The following is a 12,919-nucleotide window of genomic DNA, read 5'->3' as shown; positions in this document are numbered from 1 at the left end:
ATGTCTCAACTAGACTTCATCAAGTTTGGTTAAAGATGAAAGGGCAAATCTTACATGGAAGAGGGAAAGAATTTGGTCAGCAAAATCATGATGGGGGGAGAAACAAGATACAATTCTGTATGCTGAAGAACAGAAAATTTGGCAGAAAAAATGAAAAATTGTTTTTGAAGAATATGAGTCTGAAAGCAGCTGACATCCTGCTGTTCAACCCTTCTGCAGGTGCCACCAGACAAAATCCCAAGGAGCACAGCTGGAGGCAGCAGTTACTTGTACTGACCCAGAAGTTTATTTGTACCATCTGCTAAAGAAATATCAGTCAAGGGTAGCCAGGCAGACACCTGGGGGTATCCACACAGAGAAATCACTCAGAAGAGGAAAGAAACTTCAGCAGGGGAAAAGGAATCTGTCAAAAATGAATAGCTGATGCTGTCAAAAAGAGCAAAGCTCTTGAGAAGGGCCATCAGCTGGCCCAGGAGCAGCCAGCCTGGGTTTCAGTGAACATCCTGAACAGCTCTGCAGTCAGGTTGACCCCCCTGTTTTCACACTTAAGTGTCAGAGGAGTGGCCTGATTTTCAAGCTAACAGCAGTTTTTCAGGACTTTCAGTAGCACAAATGGTTGGTGAAAAGTACAAGCAGTATACATCCCCTAAATAAACTGCCCATCCAACAGAACAAGTCCTACAAACAGCTGAAATCAGGACATCTCCTTCTTCAAAAACTCCAGCAGGAAAGGTGGGATCCAGCTGTCTGTCTCTAATGCATAATTCAGCTGCCACCCAGGAAATGTGACCTGCACAGGCTGGGTCAGGGCAGGAGCTGCAGTCTGGAAGCCCCTGGGCCAGGCTGGTCTCAGGCAATGTCACACATCTGGGCTGGCATGGGACAACCAGGCTGGGCAGTGCCAGCTGAGAATGCCTGGAGAAATGAGGGCACAGAGTCCAGGCAGCAGCAAGGAGACAGAAGAGAAGGAAGCAGCTGGAAGGATAACTTTTTAAAGAAGGAGTCTTCATTCTAAGGAAAGATTTCAGGATTTCAAGGTGTTGTGCTTAAGTAATACATTATACTCCTATACAGGTTTGGCAGAAGGGGAGTAAAAATTAAAAGGATAAGCAGTTCCCCAAATAGGATCAAAACAGGGTGTTTTAGTATAGGAAGAAACATGTCCTGTGTTCACCATAAATAAGGAGAGATGTTCCTTGAAACAGCCCCTAGAGTGCATACACTTAGACCCACTAAAGTAACTTCTCACCTCAAAACAAAAGCTAAAAAACCTATATTGAGAAATTAACATTATTACTGTATTAACAAATATAATCATGTTGCTGTGAAGCCTAAATGTTTGGAGCCAGCAGATTCCTGTCACCCAGATGAATAATGATATGAGCAATGAGTCACTCTCATACCTTTGGAGGATTAAGAATGGAAATTTGTCTCTTTGTCCAAACAGGCAGATTGGGCTACTTCAGAGAAAAAAGGATGGATGGCACTCAAGACTAAATCACAGATCTTAAGAAAGAAGGACAATAGTATTTACCAGAATATTTACCAAGATTGTCAGAAGCAGGATTAGGCAGCACTGCAAAGATAACAAGAGACTGTACTGTCTTCAAATTCAAGAAACATTAATTCTGCCCTTTGCAACTACTTCTCACAGGACATTGAAGCTACCATGTAATTTTAAAATAACCATAAAAATCACAGCCTATCATTTTCCTTTTTGATAACTGTTGGGGTGAAAAAAAGCACACGTACCACACAGCAGCCTGACATCAATCTGTTCAGTACCACAGAAATTACAGATCAATAGTTCTCTGTTTTTGAAAAGTTTACAGCATTCTTTAAAAACCACAGGAAAAAAAACTCACCCAGTTTTCAAGCTGACCAAGGCATCCTCAACTCCTTTCTGGTTAAACTTGGTCATGTAGAGGTGCATGTCAGGGTAGTTGTTCCGGATGTTCCTCTCAGTGCTTCCATTTGGGACCGTCCCAAACCGAAAGGGAGGTGAATAATCATGTGGCCTTTGAAACTGGAGATAAAGGGGATAAGCAAAGTGTTTCAGGCATCCAAAATGTGAAGAAGGGCAATTTCAGCTTTAAAAAGACAGAAGTTGTGTAAATTGCCTCAAATTTCTTTTAGGCAAATGCTGTGGGTCAGTTCAGGTCTATTATACCAGAAACTGTCCTCACAGTAACTGAACATTATCCACATCCAAGGTAAAACCAGCTCCATTTTGCCACTCAAATGTGACTCTCCCATGCTTTGCACTTTGGCAGGACAACAGAAACTGGAGCAGATCCTCATCTGCCAGCATCTCTCTAGGGAACCCAAACACACTGGTGAACTGCAACCAAAGGAAAAGAGTATTTTGTTGATAGCCACTTCACACTTCCACCTCAGTTGGGACATTCAGATTCCCCATCAGGAAGATGGGAAAAGGATCATCCACTCATGATTGGAGGGGATAAAAGCTCTTGCAGCTACCACAGGGGCTCAGAACTCATAGGTTGATATGAGAAAGGCTTCTGGAGCTCCCACACCTGTAATCCTAGTCCCTGTTCAACCCTACTGTTTAAAACCATTTGCTTGAGGACATATGGGTTTATTCTACAATTTTACTCTCTCTATCATTATTTCATCAGCACAGATGAACCAGCCAGGGGGGATCTGCAATGGAAAGGCAATAGCTCAGGGTGTATTCAGGTTTCACACTTGGCAATCCTTCAAATCATCTCACGTCATTTTTTTGCTAACAGATCTGAAAATTTTATATGCACCTTTTCAACATCTTCCTTTGAAACCCAAGAGACGATTTAGGATGAAAATGTGTCTTTAAGAAACAAATGAAAAAGGTCACTCAGATTAGAGGAACTATTGGCTAATGAGGAAATTGAATTGAGCATTGATAAAAGCAGCCACCCATGAATTCCACTTTAAATGCACTCTGTTTTTATTGTTGAAGTTAGAAGAGCAATCTATATATCCTATGCTGCAAGAGATGCCTAATATTTATACAGCTGCTGATCCCTTTGGGGCTCCATATGAAATATTCCTCTTTTTTAACATTTGGTCTCAGGGCATCAAGAATTCCCAAGATCCAGTGCCAATTTACAAAGAGAATACAAATGGGTTTGTACAAAAACTGGGAGTATTTTCAATTCCATCAAACCTTGACTGTGAAATTATTGCTGCAACACCATTTCCTTGTTACAGAACTACAATTAAATATTTCATTTTAATTAAGCATATTTTGACAAAGCATAAAGGAATGAACTCTATTTTTCTCTATTTGTTTAGCTAACAGATGTCTTACTTTCCTCATTTTCCCTTTTCAGAGCTTTACTGTTTAAATTATAACTTTGCTACTACTTTTACACATAGTAATTGACCCATGCACCAAAATTACACTGTACACTACTCATGATTCTTAGTCTACATTTGCTATCTCCTTTTCTGAGTTTATTATGCAGCACTGAAACAAACCCTGCTTTTAAATATGTGCCCAGAGATTCTACTGATATAAATGGAGCTTGCTATCAACTTTATTTAAATCTAGAGATAATGTATCTCTGATGTATTGAGATGGCTTCATGTGTCTCCTGAATTTGCCAGTCAATAGAACTGGAAAAAATAGAACTGCCAATTTCAGGACCTGTAAGACTTGCTGCTCCTTGTATTGCTGGCATTTTTTGGAATTCAGCTGTGGTGAGCATTCTGCAAGCTCAGTTCCCAGTATGGCAGGGGAACTGGGGGAATGGCAGGGGAACTGGGGAAACAGGGACATTATGGTGGAGTATTCTGGTGATTTCAAAATGGAGTTTGTTTTTAAATAGTCTCACTTTTCAAAAACATTCATGTGAATCTAGGATGTTGGCAGGCATTTCCTCTCATAGGAATAGTTGAAAGAATTAACACATCTGTTCAAATTGAACTTTCATGGAAGACAAAAATATTTCTGCAGAATGCAAGGATGAATAAAAAGCCCAAGTTCATTCAAAAGTCACAGAGTTAAAAAGCAGATTAACAGTTCCAAATCCCATCCACAGACTGGAATTTCTTGGCACCAACCAACAAATTTTATCACTCACGAGGAGATTATTTTTGAAACCATCATCTGCTACTATACTGCCTGTTCACAGACTACTTGTAAAGAAGAAAGAGGTTTAAATCTTTTTACTAACACTGCACTCTAACACTTAGATAAATGAAGTTGTCATCAATAATATTAAAATTGTATTCTGTGAACTGCCACGTCCTGGAGAAGCACACAGGACTGTCTCTGTGACTGCAGCAAAGATCTCTGTGGCAGGCAAGAGACAAGAAAAGAAAAAAATAAAAATAAAAATCAAGGCTCTACATGTATTCATTTTCCCTAAAACCCCATGATGAAAAACAAAATATGTCTTGTTTGGTAGTAAATCATTTTCTTCCTAGACATTTCATGAAACACTGATATTTTAAATCATGGACAGAATTCCTGAGCTGAATGCACAAGGCCCTTGTTTGAGTCACAGCAGAGAGATCTGCTGTCCCTCTGAAGAGTGACCAATTCATTGTTGTCTCCCCCTGCTCTGCCCCCCTGCAGAACTGTAGCACATGGCAGCACAACTCCAGTACTTTGCTTTTATTTTTTTTTTTCTATATGCTTTAATAAAACTGGCAATTCCATTAAGTCAGCAAAGTGATCTTCCAGAAGCATTACATACTGACTTAATTTAAAGATTTACTGCTTGCCTGAAAAGGCTGGTGTTGAGAGCAGCTGTTTTTGTTCTGGAGTTTTTTAAGGGAACTGTGGGAAACACTGCTAAAATACTAGAGAACAGTGAATAATCTCAAACTGGGAGCAGGAATTACAACTCATTTGGAGTGACAGAACACCCATATTTGAACCTTTCCTCTCCTCTTTTACCAGATGGGAACACGGCATTCTGAGTTGTGATCCCACAAAGAGGGAGCTGTTGGTCACTCCAGAACTGTCCCAGTGGTGCTGCAGGGCAGGGACAGCTGTGCCTGCCCAGCCCAGGAGGCACAGCAAGGCTTTGGGATTGGGTTTGGAAAGGCTGAGAGGGGCTGGGCTCAGGGGCTCTCCCTCCCTGCCCTGCTCTCACACAGACACATCAGTGCCTGCACAGCCTGGGCCATCCCCAGCACAGGGGCAGAGAGCCAGGGCTGCACTCTGAGTCCTGCAGAAATAACAAGCATCATTAATAAATAACACTAATAAATAAATAATAAATAAATAATAATAATAAAAATAACAGTGGCATCATTAGGGTTTCCTGTTGAAGCTGAAGAGAAGCTCCTGGACCACATGTATGTGAGGCAATTCCTACGAGTGGCAGCAGCCCAGCAGAACTCTCTGTGCACAGCTACCTACCCTCCCTCAGCCTCCTTTTCCTGTTTCATTGCATGAAATAGGCACAAAAGGTCTCAAAAGTACAAAAGTCATGAATTTCAGTCTTTGCTGGATACTTTGGACTCATTTTCTGTACCTTTTGATGAAGACAAAGCTTTTGAACATCTATTACATACACATGAATGTCAAAATATAATTTTCCTCTCATTTGCTGAATCATTTGAGTTTATGAACACCCACCCCTCCCAGCTCCAGAACGTGCTGTGCCATGGATTTCTGGGTGACACTCTGATGACATGGCCTTCACATATTCATTAGCAACATTTCAAGGGATGAGGAAAATATAAAGAGGTCTTGGAGCATCAAGGGGTAAATGACACATTATCATCACATCAGCAAATGGGCTGAACCAGCTGATAGAGGACAACATAATTCCTGAATGGGAATTATGAGTGCTGAGGGTCAGGCTGCTCAGAGAGAGGGGGGGTTTCCTGATTTTTCCATCACACCCCAGCATCTCTAACTGAAAGCACTTTGTTGCACTGGTTGAAAGAAGAGCTTGACTCCCCAGGTATTGCAGTGGGAAAAGTGGAAGAATAACAAACTGATTTACCAGGCCAGAAGTGGGGTTTAGTGGGTTTTTTTTAAAATTTTTGTAAAAACTTTTGTGAACTTTTAGGTATTAATTATTCAAAATTGGTTATACCCACATTTCTGGCCCTGGGTCAGAGTTCTGTACTGAACTGCATAAACATGGCAAAGAGGGGAGAAAAATAATTTAACATCAATCAGATTACATTCCCATAAATTATCCCAAATGATTTGGTTTTCAAAATCCAAGAAACCTCAGGATTGTGGAGGAGACAAAACCTATGTATGACAAGAAGAATGTTCTGAAATAGTGCATTGCTCTTCTGGAGTTCTAATTTTTTTTATTTAATCAGAAAAGGCATGGCTTCCCTGCCTTATATCTATGTGCTTCAGGCAAAGTTTGAAGAACCAAAAAATAGAAACAAAGGTGGCAGATCAAATAAATGATCAGCAGACCACACAAGAGCAGATGGTATTTTCTGATTCAAGTATTTTTCTATTTTTATTTTGCTTTTTGTGGAAACGAAATCCTACTTAGCAGTCAGAACAGAAAAAAATGACAAACCTGAGGAAGTTATTAGCCAAAAGCTGCAGAGCAGGAGCTGACATTTCCAGCCCTGTGGCAAAGAGCCAGCGAGGAGGGAAGGTGAGGGTCAGTCCCACCTGAGCCCACTGCTGTGCCAGGTGCAAGGCAGAGCCTGCCAGAACCCAGGGCCCAGGAAAATGCTCTGTTCTTTCTCACCAACAGCAGAAAGACATTTCTCAAATCTCCTTTTTTTTTTATCCCCAAGAGAGAATGCCATTAATCTGTCTCTTCTAAGAATATTATCTTAAAACAGTGGGATATTTAACAATCTTCATGCTCTTTCAAAGGTTGTGTGACAACACAATTAAATGAAAACAAAACTATTATCATTTTTTGTTTCTTTTTATCTTTCCTCTAGCCATGCTAGCTTTGATATACCAGGCAATCAATCAAAAGCTGGCCATAAAAAGAGGTTAAAACAAAAAAAAAAAAAACAGACAAGGCTGAGATGTTGCCTTTCTGGTTTGTTTTTAGTAACAATTTCCTTTATTTTCTGTCCTTTGAGAAAAAAACCCTTTGTGAAGTTGTCCCCTGGGCTATACTGTATTTAAATATTTCTTCTTAATGCCAATATTTAGTTTCATTTTCAAACAACTGGGCACAGACTTAACAAAAGCATGCCCTTCAGGTATCTTGTGCATATCCATCACAATAATTTTGCAAATGGACTTTTTTTCTATTAATATACTATTAATATCCCACCAAATTTTTCAAGCTTTTTATTTTGGTGAGGTATTTTTTTTAACCAAGCACTAATTGATTTCTATCATAAAATAAAGGTAATTTTCAGTTAATGCAGCTACTTTTGAATAGGCTTTTGAAAACAGACTGATGTTTTCATGTTTTGGTTCTTAGGTTTGTTAGTAAAGTTTGCACTTGCACTCAGAAGGAAACCATCCAGTTTTAGTTCATTATCTCACTCAGAGTTCTTATCACAAAGTACAAATTTGTAGAAGGATTATGGAGAATGCCCACTGACATCTTTTGAGCTGAATACCTACCTTTTTATCACTCAGCCCAGTCACTTGGTCGACAAATTCCTCTTGAATCATAAAGGCAGCTAAGTTGGCAGTGTAGCTGGCCAGGAAAATGACAGCAAAGAAAGCCCAGACTGACACCATGATCTTGCTGGTGGTCCCCTTGGGGTTCTGCACAGGCACAGAGTTGTTGAAGACCAAGCCCCACAGTAACCACACTGCCTTTCCAATGGTGAAGGATGGCCCATGGGGATCTGCAAGTTCAAAGAGCAATTAGTTCAGCTGCACTTAAATTAAACCTTGCCAATATACCATGCAGGGAAAACCCATTTGTCCCAGAGACACTGTTAGAAAATATTTTGGTGTATATATATACTCTCTTTACTCCAAATATACTCCCTGGATTTACCATAGGTACCCTCCATTGCAATGACAACGAGTTCCACATTTTTAAAACATAATTCAACATTTTTCTACGTGGCATATGGTTCAAGATTTTGAAGATGAAAATGGAAAGGATAGGTTTGGAGGAGAAGCAGGCTGCTGTGTCTCCTGCAGGAAGAAATGTGCCACAGTGTTGCCCTGTCAGTTTTCTGTGCCAGCAAACATGTGAAATGGAAAACTGGAGGTTTAAGTCTTAGTGATTCAATTCTAGTACTTTTCTTACCCAAATTATTTTTATCATCTCCAGTCATCCAACATTATGCTTTTTGAACATTATGTAAGCATTTTTAAGATCAAAGTGTGTGAATGTGTCACCTACTTTTAAGCACCTTTGTACTCAGAGCATGAATCAGAAAGACAGAAGAAAGGAGCTACCTCTATAGACAGGGAATTTAGAGCAAGCCTGGCTCTGCCTGCCTCACATGTCCTGTGGCTCCAAATGCGTTGACATTACAGGTAAAATTCTGTCCCAGCTAAGCCATCCTGTAATTTTTGCTATTTCTATTTTGGGTCATCTTTTAATTCACCCCAAAGCTGGAAGTGTGCTGGATGCTGCCCCCAGGCTCAGCCAGGTGAATTAACAATGCCATTATCCACTCCAAAGGCCCCATTGGTAGAGCCCTGGGAGAACCAAGGACAGTTCTTCTCACCCAGCTCTAGGTAAGCAAAATACAATCACACATTGCTCATCACCCAGACTCCTGCACCCTCAGTGCAGAGAAACAGCCCTCCCCTGACTGTGACTCATTTGGCCTACTTATAATTATCTTTTTTCAGTTCAATTGCAATTTAGTCAATAAGCTCTGATGCAGAAATCTGTAACTTTATCTCCTTTCCTGCCCCGCCCCTTTATCCAAGGGGATGCACATTACAAATATAGATTTAGCTATTCATTTAAACTATAATTTATTTTAATAATAATTCAATGATTCTTAAAATAATAAAACCCTAAGTGGGTATGTTCAGTGTATGTTCTCATTTCAGTAGAAATGCTCTCTAGTGCAGTGCAAATATTTCACAATGCAGCCAAGCTCTACATCTTAGATTATGCCCCTATTCTGCAGCAGCACTATGAAAACAGAGTGCAGTAAAATAAACACAATGGAGCTGACTTTTGGTTTATGCAACTACCTTCTAGACATATTAAGGACCAAGCTGATACAGGGATAATGTGCATTTTTCTCAGCAACAGTGTTACAGAAATTATATGCCAAGGGAGCAATCTAAAGTCCTGTTTATGCCACTGGAGGTTGTTTTACCACTGAGATTTGTCCTGCAAAAAATGCCTAGGGAAATGAGAGATGATAAATATTTTTTTTTTATTTACTATTCCAGGTTTGAAATTAATGGCAGCTGGATTTGTGGCAAGTCCTTAGAGCTAAGTTGGGATGGTCTAGTGCCATAACATGTCTTTGTAGCTGTCAGTGTACTAAATAATCAATTCAGGCACAGAATAGAACAGGCAAGCCCCTGGACCCCACAGTGTCTACATTCACCTTGGATTTCACCTCTTTTAACACAGTGTTTATTTCAGACAGAGGTTACACATTTACCATCTTATTAAAATGATAACATCACCTGAACATTACAATAATCCACTTTTTCAAGGAACAAGCCAGCCCTTGTCTAGAAGAAATCATTTGCTTTTAACAGAGCCCAGAACTGTGTTCACCAAGCTGGAAGATCTCTTGTTATGAAACAAAGCAAGAATGAGTTAGAAATTTTAACAAAGGCTGCACTCTCAAATGTGACTGAAGAAATGGGAGGATGAGGGCATTGTGAGATATGGAATCCTCACTCTTGAGTGCAGCTTTCACTGAGAAAGAGTTAATGCAAAGCTTGTCTGTTTTGAAAATGAAGTTTCTGTAACTGAGGCTGCTACACAGAAAGGAGAGATGCCCTTCTGCCAGGGGCCTCATTTCAAGGCTAAGAGTACTGATATTTACAGGGACTATACCAACCTCTGGACAATGGAACTGCTATTTTTCAAACTGCCCAGCAGACCATGAGATTTTAGGTAACTTTCTCTGAACTGGTCATCAATATGTAATAGCCAGGAGTAGAATATATTTCACTGCTGACACTTTACAACTGATGCCAGGTACTTAACAAACACTGCCTGAATAAAACTCTGACACCACTTACCCTGCCCGCTGTCTTTATTCCATTGAATTGGAATTATAAACATGAGCATATAAGCCTTCAAGAAATCGTACTTTAAATGAAGAAAATAAACAGCTTAATAGCTAATTTCATTGTTTTATTCCTATGTTATGTTTATTTGAAATGATGGAGCCCAGGGATAGGAAATACATGATTTTTAATAAACATGGAGTTGAGTAAAATGCAAATCTTACCTCTCCCTTGTGCTAAGTTCCTGTTGTATCCTACAGGACTAAAGTACTCAAATATAAAGACAGCCATGGCAGACACGATGAGAAGCATCACAAACATCATCACCCAGACAGAAGCACTAAAAGGCTCTGCAGCAAAACAGGAGAAACAGAAACACAGTTCATTAAACCAGTCACAGCACAAGAATTCTAATGTCCTCACCAGGCAAGCCCAGCAGCTTCCTCTACATTAGCTTTTTCCAACAAAACTGCTAGAAAATAACTAAGCCATATATAATGAACTGCTGTTAGTATACATAGACAAAATCCATAAACTCAGAAGCTGAAATGTAAGTTGCAATTAAAGACAAAAGGCTGCACACTTTTCTTTGACACTGAGTGGCACATAATTGGTTTGACTCGCTGCTCATTCAGTCCACAACCAGGTTGCTGCGTCTGTTCATCCTGTGTTATAGAAATTTATCAACAGAATGGTCCAACCACTATGGCTGTGTTTCTGAAAAGCAAAAGCAATTAAGCATATGTTTAATACATTTGGTAATTCAGGGAAGTAGACTTCTCTCTCGTTTTCTATCCAACAAAAAGTGTTAGAGAAGGAAAGATAAATACTTGCATTCAAACTAAGCGCTTTTGTTTAAGGATTCTTTTCTCTCTATGTTTACTTTCATCTATCTGCAATAAAGATGATATTTTTATCAATTGCAACCACATCCTTTTGAATGTCTCATTCTCATCTGGGAGCAAATTACTGAAAGCAAAAGGGTTTATGGAAAATTGGATATCAGTTTGAAAGACAGAAGAAAAACAATTAAGTAAAAGAAGTAGGTTGGAGCATAAAACTAAAAGCAGTTTCAAATACCAGACTAAGCACCAACTTTTTGAAAGGACTCCATATCAATATCAGAAACCAATATAAATATTATCTTTCCCAACCACAGATTCTCTGTCACTTCAGGGTCCCTGTGGTAGCTGCTTTGGTACTAGGATATCTCTAAGAAAGTTTAGCATGGCAAACTGATATCTCTTTATCAGGCCAATTTATTTGGGGCAATTCACATCAAAACTTGTGCAAATAAGGCAAGTGTGAGCATGCTCTGAAGTGTGAGAAAACAAATCTTAGTATATTATTTCTAATTAGGACAGAATCAAGAAACAATTGAAATTACAGAAAATAAGTGTGTTAAAACGTTTTGCCTGTTTTTGAAAGCCCAAGAAGTTCCTCTCTTGTAGCTTTTTCATTCTTTGAATTTAAGATTAGAATCACTGAAACTTCTCCCCTCATTGCAGAAAAGGACAATGACTGAGAGCTGAGATGTTCTAAGCCCAACAGCCCAATCTGAGCCTTGCCCAAATTCAGATGATTCCCCCAGAATAGAATGAAATGTAATAATTTGTGCCCAAGCATAGAAAACCCATGAGATCTTTTGTCTTTGCTATGATTTCTTCAGAAACCTGTGACTTAGACAAGGCTAAATAACAAATAGCCCCACTGGTGCTTTTGCATGTAACTAAGGCAAAGCATGGACATTTTAAACAAAATTGGTTTCCTCTTGCAAAGGAGCAGTATTTTTTCAATTAATTATTTTATTTTTAAGACAGGGTATGAAGTTTGTTCAAGTACTGTAATTATTTGTTTGAGAGAGAATGGTAAGTTAGGAAAATAACAGAATTTGTAGAAGGCAGAGAAAGATCTATGTAGATGCAGCCAGGGAAGGGACATAATAGCCAAATACAGGCTAAAAAATATTTTCTGAATTCAGTTAGTAACTGGATTAAATTGGCATTCATGTGGAACTACTATAAAACTTTGACAGCATTCTCACAGAAGAAAGCAAGGCTGATAAAACCCTTATCAAAAGCAACAGTGTAGAAACAGCAATGGTAATTTGTCAAAATCCAAAGAAGGCAAAGGGCAAAACAAGCCAATGTACAGAAGTGAGCTATAAACAAGAGTTTAAGCAGAATTCTCTTTAATAATTTAAGGAATCTGGTAATGAGGTGGTGAATTAATAGAAGCAATAGGAAAACAAAAAGCTATTTGGGATAGCAAGCAGTAAGATTGAACAAGTACAAAATCAACTGAATAACAAAGTCGATCTTCCTGTCATATCAGAGATCCAATTACACATTCAGCACTGTGCTTTGATTCTCAAAGGACAGGAAGGGAACTTCCCTCAGGCAAGCAGCAGGTTTTAGAGGAATTTTCAGTAAAGCTATAATATGGCAGAAAAAAACTAATATATGACTTGTTAGTGTATATTTCAAATGACTGACAACGGAGAATATCAAGCAAGGAAAAGATGTCTTTGAGTCCCACCTCCCACCACCAAAACCAATACTTCAGGAATACATTAAATAAAGAGGGGCATAGATTTTGTATTCCATCGATGCCTCCAGAAAAGAAAACTGACCTCACTTATGAACTCTCCCTCTGAAAAATATAGAAATGGTGATTTAAGGTTTTCCTTTATTTATTTGGTTGTTTAAATGAAGTTGAACCAAAACTCCACAGAATCATTAAAAAAGTATTTGTAGATCTAGTATATGTTATCTCTGGTACAATGTGAAAATGTTTTTAACATGGATAAAATTCTCATTTGAAGGAGACACACCA

General features: G+C 39.0%; 1 protein-coding gene across 1 annotated transcript in view; it reads right to left on the bottom strand.

The window, feature by feature from the left end:
- Positions 1–12,919, bottom strand: part of GRIN2A (glutamate ionotropic receptor NMDA type subunit 2A) — a 160,891-nt gene that overhangs the window by 36,368 nt on the left and 111,604 nt on the right. The window contains exons 9-11 of the mRNA XM_084216221.1: positions 10,309–10,434; positions 7,532–7,761; positions 1,866–2,026 (exon numbers count right to left, since the gene is read on the bottom strand). Of these exons, the coding sequence (XP_084072347.1) occupies positions 1,866–2,026; positions 7,532–7,761; positions 10,309–10,434 (517 nt within the window). The remainder of the gene's footprint in view (positions 1–1,865; positions 2,027–7,531; positions 7,762–10,308; positions 10,435–12,919) is intronic.

This window comes from Fringilla coelebs (genome assembly GCF_963513975.1).
Source record: "Fringilla coelebs genome assembly, chromosome: 16".
In the NCBI taxonomy this organism is placed as follows: Eukaryota; Metazoa; Chordata; class Aves; order Passeriformes; family Fringillidae; genus Fringilla; species Fringilla coelebs.
This window is presented reverse-complemented; position numbering and strand designations above follow the sequence as displayed.